The 21,610-nt window shown below is 45.0% G+C and overlaps 1 pseudogene and 2 gene segments (V, D, J or C); all 3 read right to left on the bottom strand.

The window, feature by feature from the left end:
- Positions 1-203: 203 nt before the first annotated feature.
- Positions 204-1,124, bottom strand: LOC132211356 (T cell receptor beta variable 9-like). The segment is given in 3 exon segments: positions 204-284; positions 599-921; positions 1,055-1,124. Coding segments are annotated over 3 exon segments (471 nt in total).
- Positions 1,125-5,578: 4,454 nt separating this feature from the next.
- On the bottom strand, positions 5,579-10,601 carry LOC132211355 (uncharacterized; annotated as a pseudogene).
- Positions 10,602-18,378: 7,777 nt separating this feature from the next.
- LOC132211354 (T cell receptor beta variable 9-like) lies at positions 18,379-19,309 on the bottom strand. The segment is given in 3 exon segments: positions 18,379-18,459; positions 18,788-19,110; positions 19,244-19,309. Coding segments are annotated over 3 exon segments (453 nt in total).
- Positions 19,310-21,610: the final 2,301 nt, after the last annotated feature.

Below are 21,610 nucleotides of genomic sequence, written 5' to 3'. Positions count from 1 at the left end.
CCATGCAGGAAGACTGTTCTCATGGCAAATATCTCATTCCCTTTGTGCTGCAGCTGGGAAAACACATCTGGAAAGCTTTCTGCTCACACAGCCCCCATGAAAGATGTCTAAAAGCCTAGGTCAGTGGGACACCTATTGTGTAGAAAGTAGTGCCTTTCTTTGTTGTGACAATGAAGGGTCAATGGATATGTATTGCCTTGATGTCAAATGTACATGAAGTTGTCAGGGGAGAGGTTACAACAAGCACAGATGATGTGAGATCTTCCCAGGCCTATAGTCTGGACCTGGAAAAGGGAAGCCAGATATGGAACAGTGCTGGGGATTGGGGAACAACCACGGGAGTTGAGGGACAGAACTGAGTTTGATTTCTTGCTCTGCCAGTTATGAAATACGAGACCTGGGAATGTCTCATATTCTCTACCATCAGATAGAGAAACGTGTAAAGAAGTACTTCTGTGGCATGATTTGCTGCTCACATCTGTAAGCAGCAGAAGGATGTTTGGGAGAGGCAGTCTGTTCTGCTCCGGCCTGCGCATGTGTGGCTGGCAGCTGCCACCCTTGCGGTCACTTCCTGAGCTGGGGAGGAACCTTTTTGTACAGCAGGCTGCCTAGCATGCAGGGCTGTGTTTTCGCTGCTGGCGCAGAGATACAGGGCCGAGTCCGTCAGCTCCAGCGAGCTCATGTTCAGCTCAGAGCGATGGTCACTGAACTGTTCCACTGAGAATCGGTCAGGGATGTTTCCTTTTGTACTTTCCTTCCCGTTGTAATATTCAATGAGGAACTGGGGGCCCTGGTCCTGGGCTTGTTGGTACCAGTACACGGAGCGGTGCCCAGAGATATAGGAACAACTCAGTGTCACTTGCTGTTTTCTTGCTTTGACCAGGTGTTTGGGGGTCTGAGTGACTCCAGAATCCACTGGGCCTGTTAGAAAGGAGACAGAGGGAGCTCAGGGCAGGGCACAGGGAAGTCTCCTGCTGCCGCAACCACCAACAGGCTTGTATTTCAGGGATGGCAAACCCATATCAGAGGCTCACACACAGTGCCCACAGCTCACCTGCTCCCAGGAGACAAAGGGCCACACAGCAGAGAAGTCTAGATACCATGGCAGCATCCCAAGACATCTCCTAGCTCAGGGAGGAGTCTCCTGGGGTGAGCCCTCTAAAGTTCTCTACCTCTCAGTCCCTGATAGGAGCATTTGCCTATGACATCACTGCTCTGATGTCTTCCCTGCTCTGTGTGACTCTCCATGTTGGCTGTCTCTTGGGCCTCTGTATCCCTTGGTCCCAGGGTCAGCTACTCTATTCACCATTCCCTTTCCTGCACAGCCCCTCTGCAAAGGGTGGTTGCAGGTAGAGCGGTGTCCACATGCCTACAACTTACCTTACTCTCCTTTACCTGCCCCTGCCTCACCCTAATTTCCCAGCCCTTGTGACCCCAGCCCCTACATCCCCCCTTCCCCTGGATGGGGAAGACTGCCTCAGGGAGGCTGCCTCCTTGGTTCATACTGAAGCTCAAGCACCTCTGCACTTCCTGGGCAGTGAGGAGTCTGTGTGAATTCCACAGACCTCAGGGCCCACAGGCATTTGCCTGTTTGATGAACTCAAACTGCTTCCCCAATGCAGGCATGTAGCCCCAAAGTTCCCTTAAACTGTCTTCTCCTGGGCCACTCCTTCAACCTCTCCCAGGTAGCTTGCAGTACTGTGGGTCCACAGCGCTTCCCAGTGGCTGACTATCCACAGTCTCATGCATTCACATCCTTCTCTATGAAGAGCAGAAATCCCCTCACCCCTAGAGTCCCCTCCCCTCCCATCTCTGATTCCACTGTTTTCCTAGCCTGGCTGAGACACAGGGCAGAGTCCTTCCCCTCCAGCCAGCTCATGGTCACCTTAGAGCTGTAGTCATCAAATTGTTGCCCTGAGAATCGATCAGAGATGTTTCCTTTTGCTCTCTCCTCTCCATGTGGTACCCAATGAGGAACTGGAGGCCCTGGCCCTGGGCCTGTTGATACTAAGACACAGCCAAGTGCCCAGAGATAGGGGAACACCCCAGTGTCACTGTCTGTCCTCTGGCTTTTGTCAGGTGCCTTGGAGTCTGGGTGACTTCTGAATCCACTGGGCCTGTGAGGGAAGGAGACAGAAGCTGGAAAAAGAACAGGGGAGGGACCCTGATGCTGCCTTGGATGCAGGTGCTTTCAGGCTTAGAACAGATGCCCCACCTGTGCCAAGGACATACCTGCTCCCAGGAGACAAAGGGCCGCACAGCAGAAGAGCCTGGAGCCCATGGCAGGGTGGGGCAGAACTGGGCAGGAGTCTCCTTACTCAGAGTTCTGGTCCTCTAAGAACTAATGTTCTGGGCACCTTCTGATTGAAAGTTAGGCAGTGATGTCACTGCTCTGATGTCATTGTCTATGTTGGTTCCGATGAACCTGGCCTCCTTTGCCAGGTCCCTGGTTCAGGTGATCTAGGCACCCTGCTTTTTCCTGCTAAGCCTCTTGCATGACATGTGTGGCTGGAGGGGCTGGTGAGGTGGGCTGGGTTTCCGTAGCATGCTGGTCTGACAGCTTTGCTTTTCCATGAGGCAATTGTTCCTCTACCTGTCCCTGCTCCCAGGGCATGCAGGCTGCCTCCTACCAGCTCTGCACCCTTCATTTTCCCTTGCAGGCTCAGAGAGCCCCCCTAATCACTGCACAGTTGAAATTCATGACTCCTGGCTGAGACAGCACCTGCAAAATAGTGTTTATGGTATTAAGTCTTATAGCAGATAAAAACACCAAACTAGGCTGTTGCTTAACCCTCTTGGCCCCAGGCAGCTAGCTCAGATCCCTAGCTCTGCCCCAGAAACTTTTGGAGCTCAGCAGCTCCACAGTGCCCTCATGTGATGTGTTTTGGCAGTAACCAAGATTTAGAGTTAGACACCATAAAAGAGTGAAGGGTCCAAGGATGTGTTTAAATTGGGAACCATTTTACCATTTGCTTGTTGCACTGTGTTTTTCTTTTTAAATTTAAAGGTACAAAAATCCAGTTTTAGCTGATTTTGGATTTTTTATTGTAAGAGGAAAAAAGGAGGTCATGGAGATGGACTGCAAATAGACTCTCACGGATTTTCTTGTTATTGTGTTAATCCTCAGCTGAGGATATTTTTCCATTGGTTTTTTAAAGAGAGTGGAAGAGTGGGTGAGAGACAGAGAGAAATATCAATGTGAGAGAGACACATCAATTGGTTGCCTCCCCCATGTGCCCCTTCCAGGACCAGGGATCAAGCTTGCAACTGAGGTACATGCCCTTGACTGGAATCATACCTGGGACCCCTCAGTCCAAATGCTCTATCCACTGAGTCGAACCGGATAGGGCATCCCAAGGATTTTTTGATGATTAGTAATTAGCAGAATTTGTTTTTAAAAAAATATTTTTATTGATTTCAGAGAGGAAAGGAGAGGGAGAGAGGGATAGAAACATCAATGATGAGGGAGAATCATTGATTGGCTGCCTCATGCTGGCCCCTGCTGGGTATAGAGCCTGCAACCTGGTCATATGCCCTGATCAGGAATCGAACCCTGACCTCCTGGTTCATAGTTCAATGCTCAACCACTGAGCCATGCTAGCCAGGCAGCAGAAGTTGTTATGTCTTTGATGACCCCAACAACTAGTTTAAGGCAGATAATTTAGACAGGTCTCTTTGCCAGGTGCCCAGTAGTCAGCTTATCCCTCCCCCGCCCCTCGACCAGTTTAAAAAATAATGTTACTTGCTGTTCCTACACTGCTGGAACATTTCTTTTCTACTCTCTTATTTTAGATATCCTCTTTTGCCTCTGTTCATCATATATACTAAAGATGTAATATGCAAACGGTCATTAAGCCCTGAAGCATATGGACTGACTGCATAACAACCTGATCACGGATCAGCAGGAGGGAGGGCAGTGAGCTACAAGCAGGCAGCAGAGCCTTACAGAAGGGGCAGGACAGCCAGCTATGAGGGAGTGGGGGTAAGGGGAGTAGGGAAAGCTTCAGGAGGGCGGGGCACTTGGCAGAGAGCTACTGGAGGGCAGCAGCAATCTACTGGCGAGCTACTGGCCCCTGAATTCGTGTGCAGGGCTACTAGTTGATAATAATATAATGCCCATTTCCCCAGATGTGAGAACACGTGTGTATGTGATTAATTTTCTTTAAGTTTTTCTCCTATGCCCAAGTAGGAAATAAAATATTCTAACCCTCTATACTTAGTCTGCTCGGAGGTAGTGGCCAGTCTGAATGAATAAAAATATATAAACAAAGGGACTTGGGAAAACAGGATCTGATAAGGACTCAACTTCAGAAACAGGATGCACAGAAAGACTCCCAGTAGCTGGAGTCAGTGATGGAGAGAGTGCATGGACAGGGAGTGACTATAGCTGTGCACCCCTGTTACTGAAAGTAGAGGACAAAAACCCAATTCAGGGTAAAGGGTCAAGTCTAGCTTGATTAGACTCTATTAGAGGGAATTTTTAATGGTAAATTTGTTTTTTGTTTTTTTTTAAGACAGGTTCCCTTAAGCCCATCTGCTTTGCCTATAAATTCAGCACTGGCCAATGGATCAGTCTTAGGCTTAGTCCTGGGTTTTGTTGACACCAATACATCAGAAATTGGTCCACTTTCAAAAACATTCAAAGACCAGCTTCTTTTTTTTTTTTTTATCTCTACAATAGGGGTCTTGTCATTTGCTTGACTTGCACATTCATGGCTTCTGTTAGTTGTCCAGATGAAGGAAATAATGAGGATCTGGAATTGAAAAGCCCACATCAAAAGTCTCCTTCTGTTTCCTGGACTCAGTGGCTCCCAAGGCCACAAAACAGAGCAGCCTGGTACACATGGCAGGTCAGGAAATGGGGGTGTTCCCCAGCTCAATGCTTTGGTGTTCTTAGGTAAGGACAGGCACCCTGAGCCTTAGTGCCTGTGCAGACATGTGATGCCCCTGGCTCAGCCCCATGTGTCTTGGAGCATGCAGGCCCGCAGGCCCTAAGTAAAATACTGTAGCTACAGAAGGGTCCTTGGCAAATGTGGCCTTTAGGTCAGCTAGGCTGGGTGTGAAGACCTGACCACACAAGCAGGACTCACTGTCTTCTCCAACAGCCAATTCAGAGCCATGATCTAGAGGCATGGACTCTGTGACTCACAGTTCTGATCAAGAGACTAAAGGGAAAAACAACCAAACTGGATGAGGAAACTATTATCCTCAGTGGTGGGAACTGACAAAGCCACAAGGTGAGGGAAGAAGGTGTTTTAGAAAAGGTCTGAGCACATTTTGAGCTGGGATCAGGGCTGTGACTGGGTCTAACTTGTTTGGAAAGAGAAGTCAGGGAAAGGTATCTATTAGAAGCAGGCTTGGTAGGCCTGCTGTGACTAGGGTGTGAGGTGCCTCATGAAAGATGTCCCAGGACACAAGCTGATAGGAAGATAATGAAGAACTTGCACATTTCTGTCCAGGCATAGTCATGTTCAAGACAAGGCCAGGCCACAGGCTGTTGGGTCTGCATGGGATTTAACATTGTCATAGCCAGTGAATTGACAGGCAGCATTGTGCTCTGAGATTTCTGTCTGGGCTCTCACAGGAAATGCTGAACCGAGCCTTGCTTGCCCACAGTTTCCTGACTGGACCCAGGCAGTTTCTGCACAAGCAGAAGGTGACTCTGCAAGGCTGTGTCTTTGCTGCTGGCACAGAGGTACACGGCGAAGTCTTCTGGCTCCAGGGCATCCACGTGAAGGTATAACTGAGAACTGTCTGGGCATTTGGGTGAGAAGCGACTCAGGACAGTGTTATTTTCAACGAGTTCCTTATAGTTGTAGAGAAACATGAGCTCTGGTGGCTTCTGAGCACTCTGTTTATACCAGTACATAGAATTATGCCCCAGATGTTGTTTGCATTTCAAAGACTTCTTACTTCTCATCCCCATGACCAGGTGTCTTGGCATCTGAGTAATTCCAGTGTCCATGAGGACTGTTGGGGGGAAAGGGACAAAATTCAGACACAGCCTAGAAAGAAGGGTATTGCTGCAGCCACAGGGGAATGGCTTGGAATTAAAGGACAGCCATTTGAGCCCAAGACTCACCTGTTCCCAGGAGACAGAGGGCCACATAGCAGAGCAGCTTGCAGTCCATGGAGGAATCAGGATGAGTGGCATCTTCTAACTGGGATATTATGGCGGGGGGCTGGGCTCTGGTCTCCTAGGCCTTGGTTGGTGGTTCTGCCTATGATGTCATTGTCCCTGACAGTTTCCCCTGCTGCAGGGGACAGTCCTTCCTCCCCTTCTCATGCCTTATATAGACTCTGATAGAGGATGGATTTCAATGGATCCGGATGGGTTATTCCTCTGGCAGCTGCTCTTTTGCTATTAGCTGCCTTCCTCATCATACAGTTTCTCTCTCTATTCTCCTCCCTCCCAGGACTCCTCTCAGCCACAGAACACTTCCTCCATCTTTCCAGCTCAGTCAGGCAGGTCATCGCTCAAAATTCCATTTCCCCTCAGTGTCTAGGCTCATTGGAAGCCGTTGCCCAACTGCATGGAGGGAGGTAGATTGGACGGAATAGTGCCCATCACTTAAAGTGCATGATTGTGGTGCAGGCCCAGAGCCAGACACTGGGAAGGCCGCTGAAGGAACCATACAAGGGACAACCAGCGTCTGCCTCTGTATTGAGGGTACAAGGCTTGGCTGGGCTTAGAGCAAACAGGTTGCCAAAAGAGAACACAGGCTTTGGTGCAAGACAAAGGGAAATCAATTTGGAAAAGATTTTAGTTTAATATTGTTTGGATGTCTACAACTAATGCCCCTAAATGACATAAAGATGGAGTCCCAAAGCCCTAGCTTCCCTCCTCCTGCCACCCCTCCACTGACTCCCAGTCCTCTCCCTTCCCCCCAGCTCAGAGGTTTCAATAGAGCCGCAGCTCCTCCTTGTGGCCAAAGCGGCACATTTTCCAGATCTCAGGCCTCTCTCCAGCCCAGTGTCAGCAATCCAGACCAATTCCTCACTCTGGATAAGAAAACCTAGGGAAGTCTGAAGAGGAAAGAAGCATCCAAAATATCAAAAATAGTTGTCAGCAGTACCACTCATCCACATACCTAGGACAGCCAATGTTTGCTCAACAAAAATTGGCAATGTCTGGGTTCTTAATAATAAACAAAACACAGCCCTGCAGATACTATCCCAGCCTATGTGGAACTTATAGGCCAGCTTGACTGGTTCAACAAATGCTCACTGAGCAACTGCTATGAGCAAGCATAACACATCAGGTTCACCCATAGAACTCTATTGTAGTGAAGTCATCAAACACACTCACAGATAATGACCAGGGAATAAAATATATCATATGATGTTTGGGAAATGTATTCTGTATTCAAGTGATTAAATCACTTTACATGTGTGACATTCTATTCAGCTCTTACATGAGAGGGACTGCAATGATATGACCCCCAAAGACCTGTCCATTGCTAAAATGTTAGAAATCAAACCAGGCCCATCATTTCTACAGATGGCTTTCCAAATTGGGACTACCTAGGATGACCTACTGTGAGCCATTTCTACTTCACTATGTAAACTACCTGTTTGTGCTTCTTACAGGCTTAGTTATTGGAATATCAGCTATTTTAAAATGTAACATTTTGCCAACATTGAATTTTTATTTTAGAAAATTTAAATGTATGAATAAACATAAAAATGAAATGATCTATAGTTGTTAAATGATTTTTACCATTTATTATGTTAGGTATTTATTACCAAACTGGAGTAACAGGAATTTATATCTATCTATGTTGGGGGGAAGGAGGGTAGTTATACATGCTTTAAGTCAAGAGTTGATATTTAAATTTTCCTTAGTCCAGGGATATGCTGGGTCAGAAGGAAAATATTAGCATTTTTATAATGTGACAAATTTTATGAGATTTTTAATGTGGACCAAAAAAAATGAAAAGGGAAATGGGTTAGAATTTAAGCAAGGTGGGTTGGACATTCTCCAACTGAGAATGTTGTGTATTGACAGGTTTCCAATCCACTATAGTTGGAGATAATCCATTCTCATATAAGAACCTAAAATTAGCCCTCATTAAAATGATAACATTGTTACTATACAATTATGATGATGGATATCCACTGTAACAAGAAGACACTCCAACTGGTCCCTCGACATGAAACAGCAAAAGTCTGAATAAATAGAATTTCATTGCATGATTTGGCTCCCAATAAATAAGAAAAATTCCAAGGATGACAAACAACACAATTTAGATTGAAACCTCAAACAATGAGTGAAAGTGAAAAGCTCTGTTGCCCTGAAACATTAGCTAAAATAAATATTTCCCAAAGCAAGTGGTAGGTGAAAGGTGAATTTAAGTTATTTGAATTAGGGAATATGCCTGAAGAAGGAAAATAATCTAAGGGTAGTCTGATTGCATGAAGGAATAGTGAAAAAGTGAATGGTAAACATATAAGTATATTCAGGCAAACATTGTCTATTTAAAAAAGTAATGGCATATGTTGCTTGGAGGTAAATAGGAAAGACATAACTGATTCCAAGACATCTCAGATTTGGGGTATAGAGTTCTGAAAAGGAGCCCCAAGAATACATGTAAGGAAATCCCTTTTCCTTGGCCAGTCTCTAATGGGCATGCAGTGGATGGACTCTAGAAGGCTCAGGAGAAAACAGGTGGTGAAAGGCTGGAGAGCTGAGATTTCAGAAGACAGTCACATTGGCGAATACACTGTGATTCCCACTGAGGCCCCGGAAAGGCCATGCACTAGTAATAAGGAGAGATGCTAGGGCTCCCTAAAAAAAAGGGACAAATTAAAATAAACCCTAGCAAATCCTGCATTTAAACCTGCCAGGATAAATCTTAACACTCTTTATAAGAACATAACGTAATCCGGAGTCTCTATTCTACATCACCCACAATGTCCCACAGAAATCCTTTTATAATCTTTCATGTAGAATATTTTAGTAGTTTCTTTAGTAATTCATTCCACCCAAAATCTATTCCCCCTTTTCACCCATACTGCTACCATTGTTATTGTACCAAAATGAAAATTTTTTCATGTTATCTTAAGATAGGATCAAAGAATACCTTAGCTACTACCTAGAGATTTGTGCCCATTTTTTCTTTCCATGTCTCATAATATTTTCTATCATCTGGCTACTGTCTTCTCTGGAGGAAACTTCTGAGATGACACTCAATCAGAATTAGGAATAATCATGCCATCCTTCTGAAAGAGAGAGAGTCTGCAATGCACAAGTGTACCTCTATTGGCTCTTCCCCCTCACCCTTTCTTTCTAGTTTATCTATTACCATGGATTTCATGCTTCTCCAAATATTGTTATATTAACCAGGGAACTCACTGATAATCTCAATTTCCTTTTGGTCTTAGAAACCTCACCTCTCCTTTTCGTTTTCACTCATCAAATATTCTTAGCCGAAGTATGTTTTTAATAAAATTGCTATGTGTAATATGAATATTATGTATAAGATGTACAGCAGAGTAAGGAAAAGAATAGCTTCTTCCATCAGTTAAGGTCTTCAGTGCCTGGGACAGGGCCATTACTTGTTTGCAGAGTCCTGAGTACTTCAGTAAATTTACTAGAAACCCCTGCTCTAGCTGATGAGTAGAATTGGGAAGTCTTTTGAGCATACCAACTACAGAACAACTCTATTGTGTACTGTGAGTTATACTACAGATGAAACTCCAGTCAGGGGTCTCCCAGCAGGGTGTGTTGGGTGAACATGTTGTTCCCACAGCTTCCTGGCTGGGCCAGCAGGTTTGTGCACAGGGAGGCAGTGACTTTGCAGGGCTGTGTCTTGGCTGCTAGCACAGAGATACACAGCAGAGTCACCCAGCTCCAACGAGTTGATATGAAGTTTCAATTGAGCTTTATCCGGAGATTCAGGTAAGAAACGACTTGGCACTGTCTCATTTAGAATGAGCTCCTTATTTCTGTAGGAAAACATAATCTTCAGCAATTGCTTGGAGTCTTGCTTATACCAGTACATAGCATTATGGTTCAGCTTTTGTTCACAACTTAGGGACTTCTGATTTCCCACCCGCGTGATGAGGTATTTTGGAGTCTGGAGAACTGCTGTGTCCAGGGAACCTGAGAAGAAAAGAGGCAGAATTCAGACAAGTCCTAGGAGGCAGCCTGTTGCTGGAGAGGTGAAAGGGCGTAGAGACTCAGAGTGGATCTTGCCACTTGGGCCCCTCACTCACCTGCTCCCAGGAAGCAGAGGGCCACACAGCACAGGAGCCTGGAGCCCATGGTGGATTCCAGGCAAACAGGCAAGGCCCGAGCCCAGGATTCTGCTCTCCAGTGGTAACAAGACCAGGCTACAGTGCTCCAAGCCCTGACAGGTGCGTTGCTGTAACGTCACAGCCTAGAATGATTTCCCAATTCTCGGGCTCTCCTCACATGAGCTCTCTTCCTTTTTCACCTCCTACACTTGCTCCTTTCAAAAACAGTTTTAACTTCTTCTTTCAAAGGAATTTGGGATTTCTAGGGACAGTTGAGTGGGAGGGCATGTTGTCTCAAGGATATTTCTCTGCTGTCATCCTTGTGCCAACAGCTGCCTCCCTCTGCTGTCCCAGTCCCAACATCTGGCCATGTCCTCTCTTCCTCTCCCTCTCAGGCCCCCTCTCAGAGTCTGCCTGGGCTCCTTCACAATAATGCAGGATGACACCACCCACATCCTGGCTCCTTTGAATATTTGACTTACACTCAGACATTGTTTCAGTTGTGGGACACTGACTATGAGGTGCCTCCCGAGAAACAGCTTCAGGCCATTTCCCGTTGGCTGGATTGATGCTAGTTAGGAGCAAATCCAGTTAATAGTCCTTGAGTTTATTGAGGGGGGGGGGGTAAACTAAAGCCCCACTCCCTGTGATATTCTTATCTGTCCAGGGGCAAGAGCTATGTGGGGAACAAGGAGCTGCTAGGGAGTTAGAAGTCAGATGTGATAGGTAAAGAAGTGATCGATGTGAATAACAGCATGGAGTTGGGGAAATTTAAGTGGAGGATTTGACTGTCCTTGAATTGTCTACAGGTCACCTTCTCTTTGGTAACAGTTTACAAGTCAGTGTGTAGCCTAGGGTTCCTCAGCTTCAGCACTACTGACGTATAGCACAGGATAATCCTTTGTTGTGGGGGGGGGGTCCTGTAAAGACAGGATGGTTAGCAGCACCGCTGGTCTCCATCTACTACATGCAGTAGCACTGCCCACTCCCCAGTAATTACAATCAAAAATATCTCCCGATATTGCCAAATTACCCTTCTTGAGAGCCAGCTTCTCCTTTTTTCCTTCTGTCCTTGACCAACCTCAGGGGTTTTGGTGTGGCCACAGCACCGCCTATTGGTCAGCAAGGCACAGTTCTCATATCTCAGCCCACTGGGCCAGGCTTCAGCCCATAAGAAACCTAAGTCAGCAAGGACCTGGGTAAGGCCAGGGACCAGGACTACCACAGAGCTCTCTCTCTTTCTCTCTTTCTCTTTCTCTCTCTCTCTCTCTCTCTCTCTCTCTCTCTCTCTCTCTCTCACACACACACACACACACACACACACACACACACAGACTGGAAACACTAACTGTGAATTCCTTGTGAAACCCCTTCAAAAACCACCCCCCACCCGCCGCCATGGTTCATTTTTTTTTTTGACTGAACAAAAAACAAGCACTAGAGATACAGCAGTGAACAAATCAGAAACCACCACCATCCTTGCTGGAACATCTAGCATGATTCATTTGTTGGTGGTCATTGAATTGCTTCTTAGTACAAAGCATGTGTAAGACAATACACTTACACTCATGATGCTTATATTCTGATAAAAACTCAGAGAATCCCCTAGACTAGAAATATGAAATAGTTGCCATATGGAGGTTAGGAGTATAATCAGTATTAACACAGTTAAATACTGTCCTTTGCATGGAGACTCACTTCCTCATCGATAAAACAATGGGCTGACACACATAATTTCCCAGTCTCTGTTAGTTTTAAAGTTGTATGACCCTAACTGGAGATATCCCTAGATGTTTCCTGGGCTAGAAAACTAGGCATCCAGTGTCCCCAGTACCTACCCCATTGTACCAGATAGTTTATATGTGAAGCTTTTCAAAGGAAGGGAGAGGGGGAGGTGGAGGGAGGGAGAGAGGCAGGAAGGGAGGGAAGAAGGAAGAAAATAGTAAAAAACGTGGATAAGAGGCTACATATAATAATAATTCTGCACATATGAAGACGTGATGATGGTTAATGAGTAGATTTCAGATGAATTATTTATTTCAGTGTTTTTTGCAAATGCTCTTGAAAACTCAGGTGCACATCATCCAACAAGATGCAGACGAAACCCCTGTAAGAAACATGCCACATGGCATAGGGTTAGTTGTGCTGGCTGTCTTATATTTTCAACAGGAGAGGTAGAAAACAAGAAAGTTTTGTTGCTTATTAAGAATTGCCCAAAGGAAAGGATGAAATAAAGAAATGGATTCTCTGCCATGTTTTTGCAGGGGAAGCCACCACAGAAAGAACGGAGGGCTGTCGCTGGATGCTTGGGAAATGCCAGGGTTTGATCACAGCACAAAAGTAAAAGAGGGGAGAAATATGCAATAGATTTAGCATGAAGATAACTTCATCCACAAAGAAGTGGGAAGTCCTACAGCCTGTAGGGATGAGGCTCAAGAAGACTGGAACAAAGGGGAGTGGCCTGGATGATAGCAGGATGCATATTTTGGACATTGGTTATATTTGGGGTTGTCCTATATTTAAAATCCTGCTTATATTTGAATAATTCCCAACAGTTTGGGTATTCATGAGAAAAGGGGTGTGAGTGTGTGTATGTGTGTGTGTGTGTGTGTGTGTGTGTGTGCGCGCGCGTTGGGATGTTTTAAACCTGAATCTTCTTTCCATTCTAGAAACAAGACCTCCATCATTGCCTCTGCTTTTGGTGACTTTAACAAGGACGGAGCTTTCTCCATCCATCAGTCCCTGAGAACTCAGCGGGAAGACCAGGCTGTGTGGTCTGGGATAAGGGCAGGAAGGAAAATCTCTTGTGTCTAATTCTGTCAAATTTAGTTACCTGGACACAGAGTTCCATGAAGATTAAAGTTACATCTGACTCAGCCTCACTCTTCACTGGTGCTCAGAACTGGTTTCTAGGGGCTGCTAGGTGCCAAGGGCTATGACTCCCCTTCCATTCTGCTCAACTGGCTCTTAGTTACTGGTAGCTCTGACCTTGAAAAAGTCCCTTTTCTTTCTGATAAAAATACAAAGTCAACATAAGCATTCACTCTTTTTAAAAATATATATTTTATTGAAATGTTTTAGAGAGAGAGGAGAGGAAAGAGATAGAGAGATGGAAACATCAATGGGAAACATCATCGATAGGCTTCCTCCTGCACACCCCTCTAAGGGGATTGAGCCTGCAACTCAGGCATGTGCCCTGACTGAGAATCAAACCTGTGACCTCTTGGTTCCTGGCTCAATGCCCTACCACTGAGCTGCACGAGCTGGGCACACATTGACTCTTGAGGTCATATGCCTGCAGGGGGACCAAGGACCATCAGTTTTCCAAATGAAAATTCAGATAAAAACCTGATGGGAAAGCCTGCTCCTACAAGACATTCATATTCATAAATCATCAGTTCATGCTATTGGCCTGTTTAGCTATTGAAATTTCATTTAGCCACTCAAAATATTTAAGCTTACTATTTCTATTCTAATATGGATTATAAATATTTCATCTTCAAGTCATTTGAAAGTAATATGAGTAACAATTAACAATAATTCAATGCAATATTATGGTGTGTGGACATTATTTATTAACTTTCAAATGTGATTATGTGTCACCTTACTTTTATTATTTGGAAGAAGCTGCAGATGTTTTGTGAGTGAGGGAGATCCAGGGGACCCTGAATTCTCAATCTTTAAGTTAAAATTAGTCACATAGGATATTCAATATTGACTTTAGAAGTGTGAAGTGTGTTTTCCTGCAGTTTCTAATGTTTACAATTTTTAACAGATGTTGAAACTTGTTCATAATACAGAAAGTTAAATAATTTCTATCTAAGTGTAGGAAAATGAGATGGTTGTCTTTAGCAGATTCCTGTGTTCCATTCTTAGATGAATTACAAAACTAACTTTCAAACAAGGACTAATCATTTTTCTGTTAAACTACTTGTGAGCTAGACTTTCACTTTCGGGCAGTTGGGTAGAATAGATAGATATTCTGAAACTTCCTTCTTCTACATACAGCGAGAGTTGACATAAAATATAATTTTGTGGACTGCCAAGATTTTTAAGAAATAAGGAAAATTCCAAGAGTTAAAAAACAAACAAACAAAAAGCACCAGATGCCTTGAGTGAAAAAAATGAGAAGCTCCTCTCAGCTCTGGGATGTGTATGTCTGTCTTTTCTATCTCTAGGTGTTGTGGTATCAAGTGTTCTTGAGTCTGGATAATTCTAGCTGCCATGGGTCATTGGATTGGAGATAAGGTCCAGAAGGAAATCAGCTGATGGTATTTTGATAGAACCATTTCATCAGACCCAGAAGAGCTTCCTGTCATTTCCTGCTCCAAAACTCAGAAGACCACCCAGCAGAGGGACAAGAATAAAACTCTTCCTATACTCTGGAGTGAGGGACTTGGGGCTCTGGGGCTCCCCTGGCCGAGTGAATAGATACCCCTAAGTTATTGTGATCTCTGCAAGATCCCAACCAACCTGTGGCCTCTCAGTGCCTGAGTCCAGGAGCTCCCATCCCAGCAGGATGGACCGAGCTGAGAGGAGGCAGACAGCATTTAGGTATAATTTTATGCATTGGTATGAACAGAATGCTGAGCCCCAACCCCAGTCCCAGCCTTCTTCTTGTCTCAGGAATGTCCTCCACCTGCATCTGCCTGTGGGCTTCACTTCACCACCTCAAACCCCTCTTCCTTCTAACCCCTTGCAGGCTCCCAAACAACTGGTCTGGAGGTGCAGTCTGGTACAGAAACACCTGCAGATCAACACAGAGCAGAACACTCTGTATTTAACCCCTCACATTCAAGCACTGACTCCCAGCCTCTGCCAACCCCATTCTCCTGGGTTGTAAACAAAACCAGACTTGCCCTTAACCCTCTCTCCCTTCCAGGGAGTTTCCTCAACCCTCCTGCAGATACAGAGCTCCCTGCTTCTCAGTAGAGTCATAGCTCCTCCTTGTGGCCAAAGAGAAGCCCTGAGCCAGGACCCAATTCTCCCACACAGATAGTAAGGCAGTGTGGGTCTGAGAGAAGGACATGCAGTTAGAGGGCTGTAATTAGGCCCCAGCCCACCCACCTCACAGTGAAATCATATTCCCCAGAGCATTTGCTTCCTGTGTTTGGGGTGAGACAGTGGCAAGCAGATCCAGCTCATACCTGTGACCAACCTTTCTTTGTGGCTGCTCAGCTCTGCAGATGACTACTGGCACCATGGATTACAGATGTATGAGGGCCCTGGGGAGAGGTGGCCAACTCCAGGGTGAGTGAGTGAAAAAATGTTATTTTATAGTTTGAGATATCCATTCCACAGGGACTATCTCCTTGCAAAGTATCACTGACATTAATTAAATAATAAATATAATGGCTCTGAAAACCCTGTAGCTAATCTACACAGTCCCATGCGTAGAAGGACCCCACACTTGCTTCAATGCCTTGCCATCATTATCTTCAAAGTATTACTATTTGGACCGCGGACTCTGCCAGTTGTGTAGCAGGTCTCAAGTACATGAATTTTAGTTTCAAATCTGTGGTCACCTCTGAGGTTGCTGATTTAGCACAACATCCAGGCCTAGGAGAAGAGGACACAGAATTTAAAATCAGAACTGGAGGAGGAGCCTGATGTTGGAAGCAAAGCAACAAGCCTTGAATTGGGGCCTGGCCAGCCCACAAATGGGCTCCATGTTCATCCCCAGAAACTCTCTGGTCCTGGACACAGAAGGACACACAGCACAGAATAGTGGCACCCACACAAGCCCAGAACACAAAGGGGATTTTCCAGCTCAAGGTTCCTGTTTTGTGAGTTAGACACTGAGGTCAAGGTGAAGGGAACCCTCTTCCCAATGTAAAATGATCTCTCTCCATGAAGTTACTTTCCCCGTGGACCACAGTCCCAGTTCACAATGTGTGAACATGACCCAGGCTACCTGTGTATCTGATGGGAACTCAAAAGCATTTCCTGAGATATGATGACTTTTTGTCAAAATATCATTGCAAAGTAATTGGAATGAATGGGTGCATGAGACAAGAAATGAGTGAAGATCAGGAAATACAGTTTATAAAAATAGCTATACCAGCTGGAAAGACCTTTTGAGGGTCATTCTATCAAACCATCTAGCCCCAGGTAGAACTGTTGCTGACCTGATCAGGTGTCTTTGTCCATAATGCTCTCCAGGAGTACCTCATGCTCTTAAGTACTTAGCTATGCACTAATGAGGGTTTGTTTTAATAGGTAGAGATGATAGATGTATATTAAAAAGATGCCTAAGCAAAATGAATCTCTACAGATAGAAATCATGTCATTGGATGTCAGTGATGGATTGAGGCATTGTAAAGGGTGTGGACGAAAGGGGCCACACGCTGACCTGACAAGCTCAGGGAAGGCCTGCGTGGCAGCCTAGCAGACTCAGAGACCTAAAATAACCACAAAGGATGGTCTGAAATTAAACTTTAACTAAAAGTAGTTATGGTGGGCAGTTATGTCCTAGGCCAGTATCTTCACTGACAAGATCAACTTTGATCCTTACTGAGCCCATTTGCCTTTTTACCTCTAAGATAACATACCCTTGAAATGTCTGGGTAACTTGTAACTTCCCTTTTTCTGGAACCCCTGGGGCACAACCAAATGTTCTGGGCGCCAGGACACATACTACAAATTCCTTCATTATCATGTTAATTGATCCTGCACCCACCTAAGTATGTGTCCATCATTTTACTTTTTATCCTATCCTAGAGGTTTCCCCGCTTCCCTTAATCCCACCTCCTTAAATCTGTCACCAATGAATTTCATGTATAAATACGGATGTAACCCTGCCATTCTCTGGAGCACTATCTCAATTCGTTGAGGTTCTGCTTCCTGGCATATGTTGACAGTTTGGCTCAAATAAACTCACAAAAATTCTTTACAGGTTTCAATGGTTTTTTTATGTTAACAAGGGGTATGAGAGAACTCCCTGAGTGATGAAAATGTTGCTTGCTTTATGAGGAAGTGATAAAAACATTTTTTTCTATAGTAGAGGCCTGGTGCACGAAATTTGTACAAGAGTAGGCCTTCCTTCACCCGGCTGCTGGTACCGACTTCCCTCAGGCACCCGAGACCTGGGCTTCCCTCACAGCCCTGGCTTCCTCTGGAAGGATGTCTGGTCTAATTAGCATATTATGATTTTATTATTATAGATATCTGGTGTCCCCCAAAATGTACACACACTTTAACAGCTGATACCCCAATTCATGTTTCTTTCTTTTCATATTTAACCCAATGGAATTAATAATTATTCAAAGTGATGTGTACATTTTTAGGACACCCTGTATATTACTCAAAAGTCATTGCTCTCTTCACTTAAAGTCTGTAATATTTATTGTATATAATTCACATCAGTAATAGTTATTTTAAATGCCTAAGGACAGATGTATGTTACATGCTCTAGTGAACGACATCTAATGGATCATCAGGCATAAATATTTCCATTTATGTGACTTCTAAAATCCTGAACTATAGGGTTTCTAGACAAAGTGTGTCTGTATCTACTTTGCACATAAGATATGGTAGGAAAAACTGTCAGAAAGTAAAAAGGTACTCAAGATCTAGATTTCAATTATGTCCTATTTTAACCTTATTGTGTCTTTATTCAACCCTGGGAGATGTTCTGATGGGCAATTTAATGTGCCAGTGGGACTGGACCATGAAATGCACAGATATTTGCAATATTGGTTAAACATTGTTCTGGGTGTTTCTGTGAGGGTGTTTTGGATGAGATTCACATTTAAATCAGTAGACTTTACAACTTAGACCTTAAAACTCTCAAAGGCAAAAACCCCAGACATTTTTATTTTCTGTTTTATGTGATATAATTCCTTGTACAAAATATAGGAGCAGAAATTATTGAACAAAAAGGACAAAGGATGGAGTAACAGTTATTCTTTTTCCTTCCCATTGTGGCCACTGTGTCCCATGCAGGAAGACTGTTCTCATGGCAAATATCTCATTCCCTTTGTGCTGCAGCTGGGAAAACACATCTGGAAAGCTTTCTGCTCACACAGCCCCCATGAAAGATGTCTAAAAGCCTAGGTCAGTGGGACACCTATTGTGTAGAAAATAGTGCCTTTCTTTGTTGTGACAATGAAGGGTCAATGGATATGTATTGCCTTGATGTCAAATGTACATGAAGCTGTCAGGGGAGAGGTTACAACAAGCACAGATGATGTGAGATCTTCCCAGGCCTATAGTCTGGACCTGGAAAAGGGAAGCCAGATATGGGACAGTGCTGGGGATTGGGGAACAACCATGGGAGTTGAGGAACAGAACTGAGTTTGATTTCTTGCTCTGCCAGTTATGAAATATGAGACCTGGGAATGTCTCATATTCTCTACCATCAGATAGAGAAACGGGTAAAGAAGTACTTCTGTAGCATGATTTCTGTGAGCATAAATACACATCACATCTGTAAGCAGCAGAAGGATGTTTGGGAGAGGCAGTCTGTTCTGCTCCGGCCTGCGCCTGTGTGGCTGGCAGCTGCCACCCTTGCAGTCACTTCCTGAGGTGGGGAGGAACCTTTTTGTACAGCAGGCTGCCTAGCATGCAGGGCTGTGTCTTTGCTGCTGGCACAGAGATACAGGGCCGAGTCCGTCAGCTCCAGGGAGCTCATGTTCAGCTCAGAGCGATAGTCACTGAACTGTTCCACTGAGAATCGGTCAGGGATGTTTCCTTTTGTTCTCTCCTGCCTTCTGTAATACTCAGTGAGGAACTGGAGGCCCTGGTCCTGGGCTTGTTGGTACCAATACACAGAGAGGTGCCCAGAGATATAGGAACATTTCAGTTTCACTTGTTGTTTTCTTGCTTTGATCAGGTATTTTGGGAACTGCGTGACTCCAGAATCCACTGGGCCTGTTGGGAAGGACACAGAGGGAGTTCAGGGCAGGGCACAGGGAAGCCTCCCGCTGCCACCATCACCAGCAGGCTTGTATTTCAGGGATGGCAAACCCATATCAGAGGCTCACACACAGTGCCCAGAGCTCACCTGCTCCCAGGAGACAAAGGGCCACACAGCAGAGAAGTCTAGAGACCATGGCAGCATCCCAAGACATCTCCTAGCTCAGGGAGGAGTCTCCTGGGGTGAGCCCTCTAAAGTTCTCTACCTCTCAGTCCCTGATAGGAGCATTTGCCTATGACATCACTGCTCTGATGTCTTCCCTGCTCTGTGTGACTCTCCATGTGGGCCGCCTCTTGGCCCTCTGTACCCCTTGGTCCCAGGGTCAGCTACTCTATTCACCATTCCCTTTCCTGCACAGCCCCTTTGCAAAGGATGGCTGCAAGTAGAGCTGTGCCCACATGCCTACAGCTTACCTTATACTCCTTTATCTGCCCCTGCCTCACCCTAATTTCCCAGCCCTTGTGACCCCAGCCCCTACATCCCCCCTTCCCCTGGGAGGGGAAGACTGCCTCAGGGAGGCTGCCTCCTTGGTTCATACTGAGGCTCAAGCACCTCTGCACTTCCTGGGCAGTGAGGAGTCTGTGTGAATTCCACAGGCCCAGGGCCCACAGGCATTTGCCTCTTTGATGAACTCAAACTGCTCCCCCAATGCAGGCATGTAGCCCCAAAGATCCCTTAAACTGTCTTCTCCTGGGCCACTCCTTCAACCCCTCCCAGGTAGCTTGCAGTACTGTGAGTCCACAGCGCTTCCCAGTGGCTGACTATCCACAGTCTCATGCATTCACATCCTTCTCTATTAAGAGCAGAAATTCCCTTAGCCCTAAAGTCCCCTCCCCTCCCATTTCCTGATCCACTGTTTTCCTAGCCTGGCTCATTTAGGGTTGATCTTCAAATCCACCCTTTGTTTGGAGGCAAAAGTTTGTATGAACCAACATTTCAATTAAGAAGGAAAAAATTGCTGCAGTCGGTATGCAAAAATGGGAGAGACAGCCAGAATCATACAGGTCATAAAGCTCAACAGTGGATCCAGCCTGGAAACGCTCTGTTTCCTAGATCCTCCTATTAATCAGGTCCCTATATTTCAAAATGTGTATTTAAAGTAATTATTGCCACTTTTTAGATAGCACATTTGCATAAAGAATGTTTATATAGTTTACCTGTTTAAAACATCTTGAAATAAACAGCCCTACTGTGAGTCCACAGCGCCTTCCAGTGAGCTCTAGTTAAGATCGACCCAGTAGACCTACCTGGGCTGACATGGGCTGTCATTACCTAGCATCCCCTAGAAGCCCTACTCAGTGACAGGGCACCTCTAATAAATACCTACCAGAGAGAAACTTTTTTCCATTTGTTGTGTTTACACACACACACACACACACACACACACACACACACACATCCTCTAAGTGACAAGTATACCGAGGTCCTATTCTTGAGTACAGCAATCTTTAAATCAGTTTTTCAGGTTCATTTATGAGAAATATCTTTGATGATGGCAAGAGATGTCTCTAAAGGTGCGGTGGACTGTAAGGGCAAAAACATTTTTTAGGAAACTTTTCAAATTTACTCAGTCATTAAGTTTGAAACTCAGTCATAGAGAATTATTTGTGAGGCTGATTCTCAGCTATGAGTGTATTCAGTGATGCAATACATCTTTCACTTATTATCATATCCATTTCACAAGTATCAAAGAGCATTAATTATAATTTAGTTTTTCCTATGAAAGTAAAGAGAACATAGTTATGAATGGAATTTTGTCCCCCAAATCTATATGTTGAAGTCCACACCCCCAAAGCCAATATACCTGGAAATAGAACCTCCAGGGAGGTAGTTAAGGAAAATAAGGTTGGGACCCTAATCTGTTAGGACTAGTGGCCTTATCAAAGAGGAAGAGACCCCAGGGAGCTCTTTCTATATCTCTGTGCAAGCACAGGGGAAAGACCATGTGAGCACTCGGGGATGTCAGTCACCCGCAAACCAGGACCCTTAATCTTGGATTCCCAGCTTCCAGAACTGTGGGAGAATGAATGTCTCTGGTCGAAGCCACCCTGTCTATGGCATTTTGTTAGAGCAGCCAGAGCAGACTAATCAATAGTACCGTATTGTGAAAAGTCAGGGCAAGATGCCAAGAGGAAGGCATGGCTGAGTCCGTCCTCCAAAGAGGAGTGGTATCTGGGGAGAAGGAAGGGCCTTCTATGCTATGGGAATAGCAAGAGCAAATGCCAAGGATTTAAAGGCCACACAGCCATCCGTGTTTTAGGAAATGTTGCAAACAGCTGATTAGTCACAAAGTAGGACTCATCCTGAGACTGCCAAGAAGGGTTGCTCTGAAAAGGTCACTCAATTAGGATGGTGATGTGTTAGAAAGCTTTTCCAAGAAAACAGGATTTATTTGTGGTGGAACTGGACCGCTTTTGCCTGTTTATAGTCAGGGGGCATGACCTTATTTTTGTT

The sequence above is a fragment of the Myotis daubentonii genome, chromosome 10 (genome assembly GCF_963259705.1).
Source record: "Myotis daubentonii chromosome 10, mMyoDau2.1, whole genome shotgun sequence".
Taxonomy (NCBI): domain Eukaryota; kingdom Metazoa; phylum Chordata; class Mammalia; order Chiroptera; family Vespertilionidae; genus Myotis; species Myotis daubentonii.
The sequence above is the reverse complement of the archived record's forward strand: the minus strand, read 5'-3'. Positions and strand labels throughout refer to the sequence as shown.